The sequence below is a fragment of the Triturus cristatus genome, chromosome 6, assembly GCF_964204655.1.
Source record: "Triturus cristatus chromosome 6, aTriCri1.1, whole genome shotgun sequence".
Lineage (NCBI taxonomy): Eukaryota > Metazoa > Chordata > Amphibia > Caudata > Salamandridae > Triturus > Triturus cristatus.
In genome coordinates this window covers 225,962,210-225,984,356 of record NC_140589.1, presented here as the reverse complement: position 1 = coordinate 225,984,356, position 22,147 = coordinate 225,962,210, and the positions used below count along the sequence as shown (strand labels likewise).

The window sequence follows — 22,147 nt, the reverse complement described above, 5'->3', positions numbered from 1 at the left end:
ACGTTGGGCCAGGGGACGGAGCCCCGGGCTGGGGGGGGAATCCTGGCCCGTCCGGCTGTCGGCTGAAGACCGCTAGGCCGAGAGTGGTTTTGGAGCACCCTGTCCCTAGTAATCCATAGGAAGGGTACCCCCCTTCCTGGTAACCTTTGCGCACCACAAGACTGAGGGTACCCAAGGAGCAGACGCGCCCGACCTCCTGCAGTCCTGGCTGGGATTGGGGAGGCAAACAAGCCCTCATCGGGACTTCCAGGGCAGCCCGGCTATCTGGTCGCCCCATTGGAAAGCATTGTGCGCAACCAGATGGCTGAGGCGCGACCAGATGGCTGGGCCCGAAGGACGCCAATCTGCCAGCCCCGAGCCTTCGCAGGAGGGCTCCCGCCTGCCCTTTGGGAGGCTCGGTGGCTGCACCTCGGGGGCTCGGAGACCCAGGCTGGGCCTTGGGCCTGAGGCTGCGAACGGGGGTCCCCGACGGACTTCTGACCTGGGGTCCCCGAGGCACATTTACAGGCGGATGAAGCAGGAGGCAGGCCTGCCTGGGCCCGATGGACTCCCGTCCAGGGACCATGGTGGAGCATGAGGACGGGGCCCGGTCCCCTGGGCCCAGCCGGAGTTCCCAGGCAGGCACGTGCAGGGAGGCCTCCCCAAGGCCCACGTTTTAGGCACCTTGCCACACGGCAGGCCTGAGGACAGAACCCGGGATGGGGAGTGCACCCTCCACCCTAGGGCCACAGAGGGCCCCTGCTGGATCTCCTGAACCCAAGCCAAGCTGGGTAATGCCTGACGGGCCCCAGGGCAGAGCGGAGGACGGAGTACAGAGTAGGGAGTGTCCAGCCAGAGCTCTGGGGCCCAGACGTGCAAGGGAGGACCGCAAGACTGCCTTCTGGAGCCCTGGCTGGGATCGGGGAGGCAAACTAGCCCTCATCTGGACTTCCAGGGAAGCCCGGCCATCTGGTCGCCCCATTGGAAAGCATTGCGCATGACCAGATGGCCGAGGAGAAAGGCGCTACCAGATGGCCGGGCCCCAAAGGATACCAATCTGCCTGCCCCGAGCCTTCGCAGGAGGGCTCCCACCTGCCCTTTGGAGGGCTCGGGGGCTCTGTTTCCCGGGGGCTCATCAGAGCCCTTAGCTGGGTCTCGGGCACGGGCTGCGAGGGGGGCCCCCGATGCAACTCAGACCCTGGTTCTGCAGGCATCTTGACACACAGGCGAAGCGGGGGAGGCCTGCCCTGACCCGATGTACGTCCGTGATGGGCATCCGGACCCTCGGCTGGCCACAGGACGTGGGCTCCCACCCCCAGGGCCCTCCGGAGCCCAGGCCTCCGGAATCAGTCCCCGCTTCTAAACCCAGCCAGGCTGGGGAGGGGGGAGCCTCCCCGGCACCAGGGACCCCAGTCCCGGGCAGATGGACCCTTGGCAGGCCGCAGGACAGAGGCTCCCACACCCCAGGCCCTGCCCGAAGCCCAGGCCCCAGGCCCGGTCCCTGCTTCTCAACCCTGCCGGGCCGGGGGGATCTGGGAGCCTGCCCGGGCACGAGGGACCCCCGTCCCGGGCACACGGACCCTCGGCTGGCCGCAGGACATGGGCTCCTGTTCCACGGATTTTTTTCATAACTCCGTGGAACTCCACGTAGTGGCACTACGGCACCTCCGCCCAGGGTTAGTAATCACAGAACATCATACCAAGTCTCAATGCACCACCTATAACCACAACTCATCATGGCAAACCAAATAGCAATATGTTTGCATTTGTCAGAAATAAAATTTGACTTTACATCACACAAGTGACTGCATAGTAATAATGCAAGTGAGCACCGGATCCCATACCATTCTCGAAACATATAAGATGTATACCAACACATACATTCATAACACACCCCACCAAGTCTCAGCACATTACCCATAAATATGCAACAGCACATCTTACTCGACAATATCTCACCACCACCACACATGACATCTTTAAATAAGTCAACACAATGACACTAAACTACATTATGCCCCCACCACAAAAAGCCTGCTACACATTGCTCAATGACGCCATGCCTTGATACTTTCTATGAGGGAGGTCTTTACAGGTTGGAAATTAATGCCTGAAGTATGTCTTTTGTCTACTGCTCTCACTATTACAACATCTGACATTTCACCCACCTTGACTTTGATGATTCAAGCTCATGCTTCCTAAGTGCTCTTGGAAATCAGCCTCTTTACACGGTTTGTGAATTGAAATCACAGATTTCATAGTGTTGATTTTTCTGACAGATAAACAGAGCCTTTGAGGGTGAGTAGTAAGGAGGGAGGATTGAAAGCGATAATCAGAGATGGATTCCTGCTGTTCACTGTGTAAGAAATTGGATTATTTAAAGAAAAGGGTGGGTGCACACTTCAAAGAATAATCACAAACTCAGTCAAGGTGAACCACTGCAGGCCAACCCCAAACAGCAAACAGCACAGGGGCAGTCTCCTCCTTCAGCTTCCTTGGTTTTTCTCCTTGGCAAAGGGTTTGTCTTGATTCCCAGAAGTGATCTAAAGTTCTGGAGTCTGGGCCCCAATATTTATACTGCAAAATCCTTTGACCTCTGAAGGCAGAGGGTGTCTTTGCCCAGCCAAAACCAGTTCTGTCCTCCATGGTGCAGCTTCCTGACAGGAGGTGGAGACAACATTGTTGAAAGCAGACCTGGCCCAGGTAGCTTAAAGGAAAACTCCTCCCCCTACTCTCTATTCTATGAAGGCTAAGGCAAGTAAAAGGAAATCTCCTCCCCCTACTCTCTATTCAATGCAGGTCCTATTCGGCACAGCCCTGGCCCATCAGACTGCTGGAGCCAAGGCCCTCTCCAGCCCCCTGTCACTCACAAACCAGACAATGAAATACACAAACCTAGCAGAGGCATACTGGAGGGTTAGGCAAGAAAATACCTACTTTCTTAAAGTGGTGTTTTCAAACACGGAATGTAAAAATCACCCACACTAAAAGATGTATTTTAACAGTCTGAGTTCAGGCATCAGTTAGGATAATAAAATGGAATAATCACACTGCCCATTCTGGCCTATGGGGACAGATAGCCTTGCAATAGTCAAAAACGAAATTGGCTGTGATTCACTATCAGGACATGCCACACACATCAGGGCATGTCCTACCTTTCACATACAATGCACCTTGCCCATGGGCCTACCTTAGGGGTGACTAATATGTAGAAAAGGGAAGGTTTAGGGAATGGCAAGTGGGTGCACTTGCCAAGTCGACATGGCAGTCCCAGACTGCACACAGGCTCTGCAATGGCAGGCCTGAGCCACATTTTACAAGCTGCTTCTGTGGGTGGCACAACCAGTGCTCCAAGCCACCAGCATCATTTGATTTACAGGCCCTGGACACACATGGTGCACTGTACTAGGGTCTGACAAGTAAATCAAATAAGCCAATCATGGAGTCACTAATCCATTACAATAATTTACAATAGGGAGCACTTGCACTTTGGAACTGAATAGCAGTGGCAAAGTGCCCAAAGCATCTAGACCAGTAAAAACATAGCAAAAACACAGGAAACAACAGCAAAAAATGGAAGGGATGCCCATGCCAATGGTGCCAGGACTAACACTTTGGTTACACTAAAGAATTTGATCAAACCTAAAGAACTTCTACTTGTGGTTCTGGTCTCCATAATACTATGTAGTCACAATGTAAATGATGGCAAATACTCTGATGTCAATATATGAAAAGTTAGGATGACAGGAGTTCCGGTCCAGCACATCCTTCCTAACTGGAAATATCACTAAAGTCCCTTTATTGACCTTTGTTGGTCCTATCACCAGAATATCCCTAAACACCTTTATTGACATATACTGGTCCTGTCACCTGAATTGGGTTCACTGGAGTATCATCATGGAAGTGCACACTCATTTGTGGATAAACCTGTGACATAACACGATTATTTTGAATCCTTGTTGTTTTTCTTAGTATTCTATTTACGGTCTGACGACTAATTGTAATATAGTGCTAAATACAAAATGTGAATACATGACATGTTTCAAAAGTTATACGGGGGAAATGTTGTGAGGCACTCTGAGCTCTTTTAAAAGCCACAGACATTTATGTATGTAATATAAACCACCGTGAACATTTATGATATTTCATGTTTTTAGAAATTCAAGATCGGTGGGATTGTCAAAGTACATTATATTAGGCATGTGCCATGTTTAATAAAATATTAATTTGATCCACTACAACATACAACAAAACATAAAGGAATAGATGTTGTGATGGCACCGAGTGGGTACATCAATGTGGGCAAACATAAGTGTGTTTTAGGGTAGGTCTACCGGGTCACATGAGTCTCTCATTTTCAAGGGTGGTGAATAGAGAATAAGTGGACTCAGAATTTGCAACCAAGCTGGGAATTCATGAACTTTCCCACCAAAAATAATGGAAAGGTGATATCAAGCCTATATTGAATATCAGAGTGTGCTGGAAGCAGACATTAACCTATGGGGGGGGGGGGTACCTCATCTATAAATGCAAGTTGCTAATCATTTATTTTTAGTCATTGTAGCTCACACGGATACACAAATATTTGTTCAATTTATCAGCTAAACGTAAGTTATTATTGTTGGTAAAAACCGAGAGGTAAATGTTTAGGTATGGACGGTAAGGTGGTTCAATAAATGAAATTTTGTGTGGCCACATCATATGAGCTGTTGCCATTAAAAGAACAACAATATTTTAGGGTGGAGTGTTGATCACTTAAAGTCAGTCTGAGAAGTGTAGTTTAAATAATGGTATATGTCACAGTTTCTTGGCATAATTACTGCCTTAAATAGCTGAAGAACCGGAGTAGTGGTGTGGTGCTACCTTTGCCAATAGTAACTGATTCGTTTTCGTTGAACGGTAATGCAATGTGCTGCAGTGGGCCGGAAGCACAGCGCAAAATATTGCAGCATAACACAATCATACAGATTAAACACACAAGAAAATATAACAGTCCAATACACCACATAATAAAAGAACCACAATGTAACACAGTACATCAATAGCACAATGACAAAGCGCATAACAGCAACACAACAACATGAAACAAGAATATAACACAAAACAACATGAAGGTTCAGAAATAGCATAACACACCACCAATATAATTCAATAAAATGCAATTCCATCACATCAAAATACTATCACAACGTAACAATTAAACAGTAGAAACTCACACTACAATACAAAAATACCACCAAAGCACAAACATAACTTAACTAACATACAAATCCAACAAAATCAACAAAACTCAACACAAGCAAACAAAACAAAGCAAAGCAGCCATATCAACACAATAAGACACAAGAACACAACATCAATTAAACAACAAACCAATAAGTCACAAAACAGAGAGTTAATTGATAGTGCAGAGTGTGCACTGTGAAAGACAACAGTGAGCAGAGTGCAAGAGTTGATCAAATGGAGTAGATTGGAGAGACAGAGAATAAAAGATTAGGCAATGACACGAGGGAAGGGGATATCTTGTTGGGAAAGAAGATACAATTGAGCAAGAGGAGAGGCCACAGTGGTGTCTTGGAGCGAGTGTTTAGTGTGATAAGTGACAACTGTCCTGCTGATGAACGAATTCTTGTATGTTAACTGAGTTAGTTTCATAGTGCAGTCACTCGTCACTACATGCACAGTAATGTCGATATTAATAGACAGATGTGCACAATTATGTCACATTTTCCAAACAGCAGTAGTACTAACACTGACTTGAGGTATCTCTTATTGCACTAGGTATGGTTGCAGAATTTCCTCCTCTAGATTGTATCTCCAAATATTTAAAGAAACAGCACATTTCCACTTTAGAACAACATTTATAACTATCACAACAGGAGGGAGAAGCACTGCTATACAAGTGTGTGACTAAAAAGTCCTCTGAAGAACAAGGATAGGTACTAATATCCCAGAAAGAATCCAAACACAGAGTTACATAGAATTTCAATCATTGAATACAAACATCACGAGACACATGTATTCAGGATGTTCATTTTTCATATCACTTTAAAACAAGGATAAGGACACAGCCAACGTGTTTTGTCTCAAAACATTGGGACTTTTTCAGGGCTGTTAAAAAAACATATAGAACAAACAGCCCTGAAGAAGGTCCAATGTTTGGACTCTCTCCCTGGGATATTATACCCCATTCTTGTTCTTCAGAGGACCTTTTAGTCATACACTAATATCAGAGTGCTTCTGCCTCTTGTTGTGATATTTGTAATTATTGGGGCATTCTGGACGGTTGGCCCTGGGAGTGAGCACCTGATTTGTGGGAACTATACAGAGTGCGGTTATATCAAACCATAACCTTTCTGCAGGTGTTCTTATTAAGTGTAAATATTTATAACAATGACAATGAAAAGATTTGTAAATGAGTAAGGTACAATTTAGGAGAAACAGAACTGAGAGATGATTTATGGCATGCAACTTAGAATTGTTATTATTTCCTGAGAAACTTGAGTGCTCTAGTACTTCAACCTAAGCATATAGTTCTCAATCATATATAAAATACATTTTTCCATTTACTGATAACATTCCAATATAATATATCATATCAATACAAACCTTACCAATTATTGTCAGATAAATACCAGCTACGATATCAGCCTCTTTGCTGAGCTTGGACTCAAAGGGGTCTGAACGAAGATAGTGAGGAATATACCCATTTTGAGGCAAAAGACTGTTGTTTGATGCCATTCTTCTTAAGCAGATAAAAACCTGGAAAGTAAGCAGAATGTTTAGCACACCTGAAATGCCTATTAAAATAATAACAACTGTGATAACAATATTAACATTATTATTATTAATATGAAACACAATATTGTGAGAAATTGGGTAATTAGCTCATGGGTAAAATCCTTCTCAAGCAACAACCACAATCCTTGTCAGAGTGAACCACAAAAGACAATAAATAAACCTATGCTAGCTTCTAGTACTTGGCACAAAAGCAGTTGGACTTAACTTAGAGGAACTTTATAAAGTATTTATGCAGCACACAAATAGTAATAAAGTGAAAACACAATACAAGAAAGATCCCAAAACAATTTAGAAAAATACTATGCATTTTAATAAATAAAATGAAACTGAAATAAATGTAATTTAATCAGTAGAACAGTGAGAAATAACGCCTAAAACATCAAAGCGGCAACTGTGGATATCTGGTTTGTGAGACCGGGACAAAGACAAAAGTTAAGACTGACCACGATGAAGCACGGTCTGGATACATGACATGGATTGGCCCAGGTCTCAGCCCACCTTCGGATTTAGAAGACATTTTGAAGAAAAGTTCCTCAGAAGGTAGAGTTTGGCGAGGCAAGTCAGCCTGTGGTATTCGAGTAGGATGTGTTGTCGCCTGGGAGAAACTAGAAGAAAGATTTCTACCTTCTGACTTTGTACATTTTTTGAGAGTCAAAAATCGACAGCAGGATGAAGCTACAGGCTGTAGCCAATGTGGGCTTCTTGAGGTCAGATACCTTCGCAGGGGGTCCAGCTGAACAAAATTTGCTGCTGTGCAGAAGGACGTGACAAGAGCTACAGGGGAGTCAGGCTGACCTGAGATGCAACTTGGGCGGATTAGTGAGCAAGCAGATTTAGGCCTTCTCTCAGTTATCAGGCCACTTTTTGGTGACAATTTTTCTAAGTCTCCACTTTAAGGGGTTAGGGCAGCACCTTCAGAACCAAGAGTCCAGAACTGGAGTAGCACCACTTTGGGGGTGTCGGGGGTCAAGACTCACTCCCTCAGAGGCCAGGTGCAGTGTTCGAGGTCTCTGGAGGCTGTTATGTCCTTGTAGCTCACACAAGAGGACAGGAACTAGCCATTGGAATCACTCAGGTAGTCTAGGGTGAACACAGCAAGGCAGGCCTCAAACAGCAGGGCAGTCCTCTAGGAAGCAAGACAAGCCTCAAGCAGCAAGAGGGCTGTTCTCTGGCAACAGCAGGGTAGTCCTCTGATGTACAAGGCAGTCCTCAAGCAGCAGGACAGTCCATCGTAATACAAGGCAGTCATTCTCAAGTCCTCTAAAGGTTCAGTAGTGTACTAAAGAGTTGGTCTAAAGGTCCAATATTTATACCTGGTGCCAGCCTCTAACTTGGGGGAATCTTCTAGGCTACACCTATATCTGGAGCATTCTTTCTTTCCCCAGCCAAGGCTTCAAAAAGTCTAGGGTCACAAAAGACTATTGCTAGGTTTCTTTGTATGTGCTATAGGCAAGTCCCTTTGAATTGTAAGTGAGGCAGGGAACAGCTCCTCTCCACCCATCCTGCCAGTATGTCCCATCCTGCACACACCTGAGCTCTATTGTCTCACTGTCTGGGAGATATACACAAAGCCCAACATTAACTTATTAACAAGAATATATGTCTAAGCATCCCTTTAGAATGGCAGGTACTTATTAAAGCTGATAAAAGTTATTATGCATTGCAATTAAAGCCTCTAAAAGGCATCACCATTATAATCACAAGATTAAGCATGTACAGCCAGACACCCTAGCAAGAATGTCCAGCAACATAACCCCACTTTGCTAATGATTTCACAATTCACATGTGACTTCCAGTTCCCGATAGAAACAACATCCTATAAAGGCACCAATTGTGCAATTGCATCTCTTCACCTCTAGGGGATGTCTCTCCAAGACATTCCCAGTTCAGCCTTCACAACTTGGTGCAGTCCCAAACACCTACACCCAGCTGCAGAACCAAAATTCCAGCCAAAGGTTAGTGTTAAAACCTGGCTGAGCCCTTGAGGGGTTGTTTCCTCTAAGTCCCCAGAGACTTAGGGGGGACTTTCCTCTTCTATGCTGAGGGAGTCTGTGCTGCTCCTGGAGCTCCCCCTTTACCTTGCCACACCAATGAGGGTGGCCCCACCACCCTGGACACCGATGCAATCCACATGCAGTTTGTTTCATTGTGAGTTCACTGTGGGTGAGTCCCAGCTTATGAGGCTCTCCCACAGTAAAAGCTCAAAAATTAGGTGTTCAAAAAGCGAAAAATCTGGCCAGCTCACATGGTCAGAACCACCTTCTAACACACGCCACACCCAGCTGATTACTACGGGGAAGAAATAGCCACTATGCATGGATATTCTTCCCCTAGTCAGCGATAACCAGTAACCAGCTATAAGGGGTTCTGGCTAGACCCCCTACTCACCAGTTATCCTCTCAGACTACCTCTCCTTCCAGCCATGAGACCTCCACCCATTACAGGGATCCCAGGCTTCCCTAAGAACCCTCCTAGCTCTATGTTATATACCTCTACGTCACTCACGGTCTACATGGACTGAGCCTAACTAGCCCTACCCTTGCCCTGGGTCACGGAACACTATGCACACCACCTCTCTGGACAAGGGTACATTGGCTCAGCACTGATGCGGTCACCTGGGATAGGTCTACACCCCATCCCCTGGGTCACTACCTGGTCCCCCTTCCGGAGATTATTCCAACCAGTACCCTCTCTCTCTTGGTCCTTGAACCCTAAAGATGCAACCTCTCCGTACCCTCACCCTCAGCCTGTCGCTGGGGTCATTCAGCTGCCACCACCCTTTCGGGATGACCATCTTCCCTAAAGAAAGCACATCCACTTGTACTTCCCCCTTACAGAGAAGCACCTTTGGCCCCTGACCTTCTCCCTGATAGGACCTCAGACCGGCCTCACTACCACACTGCCAGTGTCAGGGAGGAACACTGAGGGTGCCTCATCAGACATCCTGCAGCTCATTCCCCCTATTGGTAGCTCCCCACTGAAACTACCTTGGGAACCTAGACCCTTTCCTTGTTCTCCACTGCAAGAACAGGGCCTATGCACCCTTCCTTCCGTGAGACGCCTCTGTCCTTATAGGAGAGTAATGTTCCTACATCCTCTCACAAGGGGGACACTGATGCAATCCACATGCAGTCTGTTTCGTCATGAGTTCACTGTGGGTGAGTCCCAGCTTATGAGGCTTTCCCACAGTAAAAGCTCATAAATTAGGTGTTCAAAAAGCAAGAAATCTGGGCAGTTCAGATGGTCAGAACCACCTTCTAACAGCACCCTACCCTGTGAGCTGTTTAAGGCCTACCTTAGGGGGTGACTTATATGCATTGAAAAGAAATGATCAGGCATTGCAAAAGGTTTATTTCACCAGGTTAAATTGGTAGCTTAAAATTACACTACAAGCTGCAATGGCAGGCCTGAGACATGTTTTAAAGCACTACTTTAGTGTGTGACACATTTGATGCTGTAGTCATAATAGTGGCATTTAATTTATAGAACATTAGTACATATGATACTGTATAGTAAGGACTTATAAGTAAATTAAATGTGCCTATCAGGTGTAGGCCAATTTTACCATGTTTTAGGCAGAGGGCAGAAGCACTTTTTGCACTGGTTAGCAGAAGTAAAGTGCACAGAAGTTTAATGTCAGCAGAAATGAATTTCATAAAAAAAGAGTGGTGTATGCAATATGTTTGGGTTGAGGTCAAACTAAGCATGTCAGGTATAAGATGTGTCCCCCCAGCTGAAAGTTGGGAGAACTACTCACTAAGGTGGCAGAACATGGGTAGACCATCAGCACTGGCATGGTCTGTCCAGGTCAATATTCCACCATAAATTTCATACTATGTAGGGAGATGGATCACCTCAACTGTTTGGGATTTCTCACCCCTCATCTACATGAGACATTAGAGTGCCCTGTGGTCTGTCTGAACCTAGAAGTGAGTCCCAAACAGCTTATGTTTCAGCTTCTTCAGTGCCAAGACCTCACCAAATGTTTCTCTCTCTCAACAGCACTCCACTTCTATTGTCTAGGCAATAACCTCCTGCCAATGAAGGCCACAGGTTGGTCTAGGCCCTCTTCATTCAGTTGTGAGAGCACAGCCCCTACAGAATGCCCTGAAGTGTCTTTCTGTACAATAAACTCCTTGGAAAACGCAGGGACCTTGAATACTAATGCAGTACATATGGCCTTCTTCGGGTATCAAAGGATTTCTAACAGGGCTCTGTCCAGATCACCTCCTTGAGCTGCTTTTTCAAAGGCAGCTCAGTAAAGAGGCAACAATGGTGCCATAGCCCTTGACAAACCTGCTATAATATCCAACAAGGCCCAGAAAAGCCCTCACCACAGTCTAAGGATTCGAGGTTCCCAAGCCAGGATGGTCTCAATCTTGGAGGAGCTGAACCATGCCGCTCCCATTTGGTGTCCCAGATAGATTATTGATCCCTACCCTATCTGGCATTTACTGGCTTTGATAGTCAGGCCTACCTGATGCAGAGCCTGAAGCACCTCCTATTGGTGGAACAGGTGATCCTCCCAGCTGTAACTAAAGACAGTAATGGCATCCAGATAGGCGTCACTGAAAGCTTCCATGCCAGCCAGGACCCTGTTCTCCAGCCTCTGGAAGGTGGTGGACATTCTTTAACCCAAAGGGCATAACTCTGAATTGGCAATGGCCCTCCCAGGTGCAGACTGCTGACCTCTCTTTCGCCCACTAGGTTAAGGCAATTTGCAAGTAACCGGATGTAAAATCAAAATTACTTATGAACTTCGCAGCTCCCTACCTATGCGATTATCAGCCGGGTAATAGGGTAAGCATCAGTTTCTGTAATTTAATTTAGCCCCCAGTAGAACACACAGATCGTGAGTTCTGGGACGGCACTGGGTGAGGCGACTTTGGGTACCAGCACCACTAGGCTTGACCAAGGGCTATTAGAGTGCTCAAGCACGCTAAACTCTGGCATCTTGAACACTTCTACCATGATACTGCCTCTCACTTTGTCAGACAGCCAGTAAATCTTATTCATCACAGGCAAGCTATCCCCAGTGTCAGTATAATGAGTACACAGATGGGTGAGCTCAGGAGTCAGTGAGAATAAAGAAGATAACAAGTCCCTCTGCTGCTCTGGGGTCCCATTAGGGCTAACCCATCCTGCTCCTTAGAAGCAGCCGCGGTCCGTGCAGGTAACAGCGGTGGGGCGGTGGGGCTGCGTCGGGAGAGGGATTTCGAGGGACAGTGCTGAGGGAAAATTAATAAATAATTAATTTGTTCTCAGCTTTGTCACTCGAAATCTCCCCGCAAACGGCCCTACCGCCCCACCACTGTTATCTGCACGGACGTGGCTGCTTAGAAGATTTGAGGTTGGGGAGTGATTCATTCTTCTCTCCTATTTGGGATGATCTTTTAATAAGTTCTGCTGTAAAGGTATGTTTCTCTTATGGAAAAATGCTCCCATAAAGATTGTAAGTATTTTAAGTCTTCTGGATAACTGCAGAGTGTCGAAGTTATCCCACTGTATGGTAAAACCTCAGATTTGCAAGGCCTGCATTAAGGAAGAAGTGCAAAGTAAAAATGCCCAGATTACTCACTGAGAACCTTTTTTGACTGAGTCCTACACCTCCTCATCAAAAACCAAGGTTCCTTCCTTGTTCATGAGAAGTCTGTTTTCAAATGTTTAGGGGAATCAGTCTTGCTTGAACAACGTAAGGTTTGCTGCCTGTAGGCCAATCTTGATTAGTTCCTGTGCTGATCTGAATCACATTAAGTTCTAGGAAGCCTCTACCTTCCTTGATCTGCTTCATTTTAAAATAGCTGAGGAAGTCAGAGAAGCAAAGGGCACTGTGAGAATGTTGCTCATGTGGACTGGTGGGTGCAGATAGCACCTGGATTATATGGCACCAGTGCAAAGTGTACTGCCTGTTTGACATGCTGGAAAATGGCAATATCCAGTTTGTAACAATATTAATGTGACACTTTGAGTTGTCACATGGCAGCCTGGCACTTTACTTACTTTGAGGCAACACAAATGTAATTACTCCAAACACAGGTTCCTCAGGAAAGTCTATCTGTACACAGGAAATGGTTATTGAGATTTCCTGTTGTTCCTGTTGACAAATGAGTAGATTGAACTTTTCCAGGTCAGTTGTCAACATGACCATAGACGTTTAGGCTAGTAAACCATTTTACAGACTATTTTGCCACTCATATAAAGATTACATAAGGGGAGTGTTATGAGAGGCAGACATAACTCCAAGTTGAATAGAGCTTTATATGTGAATTAGTCAGTAATAAAGAGAAGAGATAAGCCATGTCCTAACCGATCCTGAGGTCACAGTCAAACTGCCCTCAAACCCTCCATACCCTGTACTCCACATTCAATCATGGAACATGAGCACGGTTCATGAGCAGGCAGCAATAGGGATACAACACACCTCCCCCTTCCAACCACAGCATATATAACACACAATTTCTACAAAAAACACTAAGAAAAACAAAAGGAGAAAAATAACAACTACAAAAAATACAAAGCTAAACAAATATCCACATACAGAGTGAGCATTAACTTCTAATTCATAATAAAATCAACCGACTTCTTCAGACATTTGCATGTGCACCTGGCATGCTGACTCGATGCATCAGTCCCAAACTGGTCACTATTCCAAGTTTCTTGACCCTTCAGCCCTGGAAAGCCAGAGCAACAAGCACTGCTGGCTCCTGCACCTTGATTACTCATGCCACATTCCACGATTGACCATCATATGCTGTCCTTCCCCCTCAAAGCTGAAAAAGGATAAACACCTGTGACTCTATGTGGAGAATTGCGATAAGACCCAAGCATTGCTCAGACAGCTCAGCAACATTCATTCCAACTACCACAGCGCCCCTGATGCATTCCAACACCAACCTGTTTATCCTTTCCACTTGATTGTTGCTTTAGGAGTGATATAGACTGCCTCTTTGTGGTTGGCACCGGCACCCTATAAGAATTGTACACCATTGTCCTAGACAATCTCAGAGGGAAACGCATCCCTCGCACACACATGTGTAACAAAAGTGACAACCACTTTAGTACTTATCTCACTCATCACTTTTATCACAAGCCACTTTGACAAATGATCCACCAGCACAATACCAAACCATTGTATACTCAGTAAAATATGAAACGGCCAAGAAATCAATGCTATTTTATTCCAAACCTTCTCAGGACAGCCCACTTCACTAATTGGAGGTGTGAAACACCTCAAGCTCTTATCATTCTGAGAACACATGGAACACCTCACACAACCATCCTCCACATCTCCAGCCAACCAATCAGTTTCCCTGAGCCTTTTCTTATCAAGGGTCATACCCAAAGATCCCCATGAGTGAGATGCAACAACCTTCCTCTAACTGCAAAAGGAGGAACCAACTTGTTTGACCTGAACAATAACTCAGACTCCACCGATAATTCCGTCTGGATCTTGCTGTAAGATTCCATCGAAATATTCTTCTCCCTAGACCAACCATTCTTCATGTATTTCACAACCTTCCCCAAAACCTTATCAAGATCCAGTTCTCTCCTCCATTTCTGTTCATTTAACACTTGTCTTCCCTCCAATCCACACTGGACATCAAACAGTCCTCATCCCGTTGATCCTTCAAACTCACATCAATCTCGTCCTTGGGGCATGGAAGCCTATAAAGACAATCTGTCTTCTTGTTTTTGCCCCGTTATAAATTTGACATTAACATGACATTTCAGGAGCTTTACACTTAATCTGACCAATCTTGCAGTAGCTTTCCTTGAATCAACGTTAGAACCACTGATGATGGGCACTAGTGGTTTATGATCTGTTCGCAACAAGAAATGAATTCCCCACTCATAAGCCTTAAATCGTTTGACCACCCAGGTGCAAGTGAGCATTTACCACTCAACTAAAATCTTTCTCTAGGCTTCAGTGTTCATGAGGCAAACACAACCACATGCTCAAACTCACCTCCACCTTGGAACAGAAAAGCCCCTAAACCAACAGTACAGGCATCCACAGCGATCACCAATGGCTTTCCCAGTTGATATGGACTGAGAAGTGGTGCATTAGACAGTTCTTTCTTTACCTCCTAAAACACACTTTCTTGAGGTTGGCCCTGCAGAAAACTGACAGTTTTCTTCTAAAGAGCATGTAGAGGTTCAACCTTGGTGGCCAAGTTCAGAATAAATGTCGCATACTATTCACACATGTCCAGGAAGGCCTAAACTTGCTCTCTGTTCCCCAGGGTATCCACTCCTTCCATGGTTTTAATCAACCCTGGAGGCGGGCCAATGTCCTTCCCTGAAATAACATAACCCAGGTTCTCCACTTCTTCCACAACAAATCCACATTTGTCCTCCCTTAATTTCAGATCCTTCTCACCCAATGCACTCAGCACTGCATTCAATATCACTAAATGCTCATTGTGGTCCTTCCTATTGACCAAAATGTTGTCCTGGAAAACCAAGGCACACTACACATCTCTAAAAACGTCTCCCATGACATGCAGTAAAATTGCTGCAGTAGATGCCAGGCCAAAAGGCATTCTGCAAAATTGAAAAAACCCACAGTGAGTAAAAAAGGCCATAAGGTGTCTTGAACCCAAATCAAGCACAACTTCGTGGTCAGCCTACCTTATATCAAGTTTGGAGAACAATTTGACCATCATTTTCAGAAAAGGATGCCCATTTACCCAGATGGCCGTGTTCAGGCTTCTGAGGTCAATGCACATCCTCAGCACACCATTTCTTTTCTAAGCCATCACAATAGGTGAGAGCCATAGCAATTAATCAACTGGTTCTATTACACTACCCTGACACAACTGAGTGAGCAGCTCTTCCAAACTCTGGCATACAACCTTCTTTGAGTTTAATCTCATACTCAAAGTCATTCAGTTACCAAATTTTTTGCTTTCAAAAACCAAATCATGTGATTTTGAGAAGGTCTCCAAATCTGCTTACACTGCTCACTCACACACCAAACTTGTTGATCACAAGCCAACAAAGAATGCCAGGACTTTTACATGAGACTTGCACTTTGCCTTGCACCTCCCTCCTTTTGAAATCAATGGCAGTGTCAAAGAAACCCTCCAAGTCAATTTCTCACCATTATATCCTTAAGGAGAAATATCTGGAGACACTAAGCTAATGTTAACAAATTTAGCACTGAATGTGCTCGTAGTAATGATAGTGATGTTGGACCCCAAGTCAGTTAGTAAAGGTACCCATGCATCCCCAATGGCAAATTCCTCAATCGGATCCCTGGACCTGGGAACATCATTTGCATGGATCCTGGAACACAAGGTCAAATTGTTCATGGCGTCTGCCTTCCCCTGATTAGGGTTATCAGACCCCACATTCACAGTGTTTTTTGAAGTATTCATCTGGCACACTCTGGTGAAGTGTCCAGAAACTCCACACTTGGTGCAGTCCTTCCCCAAAGCTGGAAGGTGCTTTGAAAAGGTAATATGAAACCTAGATCTGCAGCGATAAGAGAGATTTTCACTCTTCTCCTTTCTGCATAAGGTGATTTACTTTGGAAGGTCCGGGTTCCTTGAATACTGTTGAAAATGTCCACAGTCTCCTCAAGGGATAGATTTTTACAAGATAGTAGCCTTTCTTTGATCTTTTTGTTGAAACACCTGGTGACCAGCTGATCATTTTTAAGTTGGCCAGTAAAAATACCAAATTCGCACTTGGCTGAAAAAACACACAAATAAGTCACATACCTCTCTATAGATTCCGTAGCATGGTGTTCTCTTGAAAAAAACTTGTGCCTCCTACCAACTAAATTAGGGAGCTTACAAAAAGTGTTTCTCCAATCTCTTGACTGCTTTAACATATTCATCCGTTTTTCTTCCTCATCACCAGGTATGAACAGGAGCAAATGTGCAAAACATTCATGACTTTCCAGACCCAATGAATGTTCCAACAACCATTTTTTCTTTTCAGGTTTTAACTTTAAGCCATCAATAGCTCACAGAAAACCATTGAAGGTCCTGAACCACTCTTTCCAAGCAATAGGTGGTTCACCAGGTGACTGTAAAAATAGAGGAGGTGGATTTGTTGCCTGAATGTTGATGATGTTGTTGTAAAACAGAGTGCCAAATTTGAGCTTTAAAATGTATATACTGTAAGAATGCCTGCCCTCTGCAGCAGTATAGAACAGGCAAAACAATGTATGACACAGGCAGTCACCAGTTTTAAAACTAAAACAATTAAGCTACATAAAGTATCCACAATGAAATATCAGCGTACACAGTCACAGATAAGCTACCTAAAATTGCTAATAGCAATAAATGCCAGGACCAGCAATAATGAGTTACAAAAAAACTCCATTACCCACATTCCCCTGCATGATGGCATCACCAAGAACCCTCTCCAGAGTGATGATGACTTCTGAAGAAATCTGATGGCCAGCAAGCACTAATGCTGAAAATCAGTTGTATGGGGAGTGCAGGTGCGGTGTGCACGGTGCCGATGCGTGACTCACTGCTTCCGACTTTGCTCGTGCTGTAATTTCTGTAATTTCACACACCCGCAATAAAGAATTGCAGGAAGCCATGTTGTGCCGTGCCTCGCTCATTGCTAGTTTCATGAGGGGCAGAAGAGGATACAACTCCAAGTTGAATACAGCTTTATTTGTAAAGTAATCAGCAGAAAAAGGGAGTGAGACAAGCTACTTCCTAACCGCTCCAGATGTTCTGCTCAAACTGCCCTCAAGCCCTCGATCGCCCTGCACCGTACATTCAATCATGGAACGTGAGCACGGCTCACGAGCAGGCAGCAGACAGAAATATTGATTCAACAGGGAGCTTCATACAATTCTGTTTGAAGCGTTTATCTCTACTTTCAGCAGAGCCAGCACACATGGGACTATTGCATGAGCGAGGGGAGATAGTACAGGTTCTGAAAAGGTGAAATGGAGTCTGTTGACCATGTTTTGCTTTGCTGATACTATTTGGTCAACATCTAGGTGCAACTGTTAGTCCTGATGAATCCTGAAATTGTTTGTATTTGCCGTTCAGTTGCCCTCCTCTTTTGATTTTTTCCCCAAATTTGGAGCATACCTTCTTCACCATCCATTTGACTGGATGACCTGTGACCTACTGCTTACATTCAGGGTTACTATTTTCTTTTTCTATCAGCGCTCCATGGGAGCCCTTGTGTTTCCTTGTTCTGTCTCTCATGCTGCTTCCCCACTCAAATCCCAACACTCTGTATTGCTCTTCCACCTCAAGCTCAGATGTTGCCTCATTGCTTTTTAGTGACTTTGTATTTTATTTTTGAATCGCCCCCTGGCTGCTCCATTGATCCCCCATCAACATTGCTCATGCTGGTCAGTGGCAGTAAATTACAAAGTCCTGACACACCCTTCTGCTTGTCTGATAATCCCCTGCCCCTTCCCATCGTGTTTTGTTTCTTATTTTGAGAGAGCGCCAGCTGCAGTCTACTACTGGGCTGCTCCTTTCACTTTGATGTGCTTTTGCATTTTTTTTAAATGTATGTTTACTGCTTCACAATTTGTGTCTGCAATATTGAAATGGTAAATTAAATGCAAAAAACCATATGCTGCATCATGATGCATGCATGCATATGCTTCTGTGATGACACATGTACATATATAAGTCATCATCACTTTTTAATTTTTGTTAACACAGTTACACGTTGCCACAAAAGCCTTTTTCTTTTCTTTTAGCCAATGCGAAAGGACATCAACAAAAATCATTGACAGAATAAAAGTTCATGCAATTCCAATTGAAAGGCACGACCTATTGGCTTTGCAAATGCTTGGTAGGTGTGGTGTTAAACAAGACTTTGGGATTTTATTTTAATTAAACATATAATATACTTTTAGTGGCTTTCAGCAACACCTATTCAACCATGTTTATATCATTCTCGTTTTCTGCCCCCTACTGCAGCATACAGCAGAGGTTAGCCCGCTTCAGCTATTTGCTAGCTTCACTGCGAATGGTGGCATTCTACACGTGAACAATGTATACTTCCTCACAAAAAGTTCCCTTTAGTGCTGGGGACTACTGTATGCAATATGCAGATTTTAATGGAAAAAAAATCTTTTACACAAACAACCACTGTCAAAGAGAAAGGGTTGTCAGTCAATGCCTGACATGCTACCGTTGCCAGGGATTCTTATTATTTGGTTTCTCAGTGCCACTGTCAAAGGATAAAAAAAAACATTCTTTTTTCACTCGCTGAACATATGTTTGATTACATCCTTTATGTTTTATTGACACCGTACACCTAAAGGCCCGCTTAAACAATCTATATACGTGCGAGACCCCTTCCTGTGACATTGATTGGTTTCTTGAACTTACAGTATTCAGAAAAGAACAGGAAAAGAAAATGTGATACATTATTAAGTCTAATTCTTGTGTCTTCCAGCAAACCCTGATGGGACTAAGAAATAGAATGACGATTTTTTTTCCAAATAGCTTTCACATAATGTCTTGAAATAAAGACCTGTCAATACATGTTCCTAAGGTAGAAAATAGCCAAGACATCGAAGAATATGAAACCGAACAAATAACACAATTTATTTTATAACAGTAAAATCTGGACAGCTTAATTTCCCTGAAACTTGCTTTAAATGGGTTAATGTTGGCACTATAGTAATATTTATTTCAGATCCCTTAAGTCACTGCAAGGAATGAAAATGTGTGTTTGTAGTCTCCAACAATATTGTTGTGTAATAGTTAGATTAACAGAATTTAAAAAAAATATATAATTTCAGTAATAAAAATGTCTTTACTCAACCACCCCTAGTTTATTTTACTGTTTTCAATTGAGCAAGTGGTCTATGCTCTCTGCTGAAACTAAAGTTAAGGACTTTAAAAGACATATTGAGCAGATCTTCTTCTTGCCACTGTATGTGGGCCAGCAGGTAGGTATTGTAACTGTCAACTGCAGACATCTGACATGATCTGAGCCTGCCACTATGCAACTGTGTATTAATTACAAAGCGGGGTAAATCACACCAGTGGTAATTAATGCTAGGGCAGAAACAAATCAGCATATATTCATGCATTTAGCATGTAGAAAAATGCAATTAGTGGCAAAGGGACAAAACGAAAACTTTAGGAGGGAAGGATATGGCCCCTGTAAGACAAACCGTCTACATAATTACCTGATTCTTTAATACTCATATATGACCAGGGTGACCGGTTTTTAGTGTTGATTTCAGTGGTGTTTACTTAGTGTTTTCCATACGTTTTGAAATCTGTTGGACCCGGCCCTTCTGGCAGGTTCACCCCGAAACTTTTTGCTTTTTATTGGTGACTTGGTGTAGTGATTTTTGGGTTTCTGCGCACTTTACCGCTGTGTCCCAGGGTAAAGTGCGTGCGTGTTGTGAGGTTGGCCTGCCCTCCCATAGGAATGCATGGGGGAATGTATGTGTCCTGGTAGTTCCTGATGCATGGGGTGTGCAGGCCCGAGTTTGGTATGTGCGGACTCATGTGATTGAATGCTGCGCGATGATGTGTGCGGCGTGCATGTACCTAGTGTAGAAGTGCCACTTCTAGAAGTGGGCACTTCAGTGTGCAGTATGAAATGTGTGGCTTGTCTGGCGATTGGCTGGTGGAGGTCATGTGACGGACTAGGGAAATCCCCAGAGTCAGGAGGAGTCACCCAGTGGTGAATGGGGAGTTTAGCATACTGATGGCTGGGGAGGAGTACACCTGGGTCCTGAATAGGACAGGGCTTTCCCCACACAATGCTGGCTCCGGCCCCTGTGGTGCGTCTAATGACCCTAGCCCTGCCAGTGAATAGGGAGAGGGGCTGAGCAAAACAAAGTGCTCAGGAACCTGTTGTAACTGGTTCGCCCCTTCCCTGCACCTTCAGACGAAGACTTTTACTGTATAAAAAGGGGCTGTGTCCCCTTACAATTTGTTCTCTTGCAGGATCATCTGGAGGGGGCCTGCTGCTGCTGGGCGCCAGGAGAGACCGCCACTGGGGACTGCCTCCCTGCTGGAGGGCCCTGTGAGCTGGCTCTGGGCCCAGCCTTTGCCCCCCTGCTCTTTAAGGACTCTCTGCTGGACCTTTTTGACTTGCAGCGCCTGGGAGCGCTTTCTGGGCTTTAGAGCGCTGGGAGCGCTGTGGTGCTGTATAGCGCTGTGAGCGCTTTGATCCTGATAGCGGGTGCCCACCCCGCTCATTTAATTATTTAATTGGCGGGTGCCCACCCCGCATTGTGGTGTGCTTGCGGGTGCCCACCCCGCTTATTTGATTATACTTACGGCGGGTGCCCACCCCGCCGTATATCACCTCTACCGAGGGAGCCTACCCCTCTGTGGACCGAGTTTGGAGATCACCGCCGCGGCCGGGCTTGCAGGAAGTCAGGCAGGCCGAGGGCGGGACTCTGGGACAACCGGAAATGAAATTAGGAGGGCGGGAGCCTACCCCGCCTCCTTCCCGAGACTCGCGGCTGCATTTGGGCCCCGGAGCAGGCAGGAGCCGACCCTGCGCGCCGGTGCCCTCGTATGAGGAGAGGAGTAAAGCCGAGAGAGAAGTGACCCCCATCGAGAGGAGGACCGGGAGCCCACCCCGCCTCCGTGTGTTGTCTGCCCGCGAGCCGGTGAGTGCGGCTCAGCTGCTGGGTGGCTGGGGGTGTGGGGAGGTGCGTTGGCCGGTGCCGTCCCCGTGATAAAGTCTAGCACTGCGGGTGCAGTGCTCATACCTCCCTCCCGCTGCCCCGCCTGACAGTGGGCAGCGGCAGCGCTTTGGTGACAGAGATGTGGAAAGCGCCTCCGGTGCTCCGGTGGGGGCATTCGTCGTCTTGAGTCCAGAGGGACTCCACCATTGGGGGCATTATTGATTCAGAGCCCAGTGAGGCTCCAACACCCCGCACTAGTTGCTCAGAGCGCCCTGAGCGCTCCAACGAAGGGGAGCATTATTGTTTAGAGCCTGCGAGGCTCGAGGGGACATTTTGGGTGGACAGAGCCCAGAGAGGGCTCCAGAGGCACGCCGGTGCCTGAGTTCGTTCCACAGCTGCCCAGCACTTAGTGGGCAGCTGCCACGTTTAGGTGGGGGACATTTTTCGTTTTTGGTCTGCGCGGCTGGCGCAGCTTGACCGGACACAGGGCGTCTTAGCCCTGACAAGGCCAGTTGGCCTAGGGACTGCCACAGGTGGTGACTCATGAGAGTTTCTCGCTAATGTTCCTTACCTGCACCTCTGAATGTAGTTTCTGCATCATGTGTTTTCTTTCATAGCACCGCTGAATGTTTTATGCATCATGTGTTTTCTTTCCTAGCACCTCTGAATGTTTTATGCATCATGTGTTTTCTTTCGTAGCACCTCTGAATGTTTTATGCATCATGTGTTTTTCTTCCTAACACCGCTGAATGTTTTATGCAT

At 45.5% G+C, this 22,147-nt stretch overlaps 1 protein-coding gene across 3 annotated transcripts in view; it reads right to left on the bottom strand.

The window, feature by feature from the left end:
* The window catches only part of OPN5 (opsin 5), a 501,550-nt gene that overhangs the window by 287,353 nt on the left and 192,050 nt on the right, over window positions 1–22,147 (bottom strand). For all 3 annotated transcript variants that reach the window (XM_085610579.1, XM_085610580.1, XM_085610581.1), the window contains exon 2: window positions 6,594–6,741. In XM_085610579.1, coding sequence (XP_085466705.1) covers window positions 6,594–6,741 — 148 coding nt within the window. The remainder of the gene's footprint in view (window positions 1–6,593; window positions 6,742–22,147) is intronic.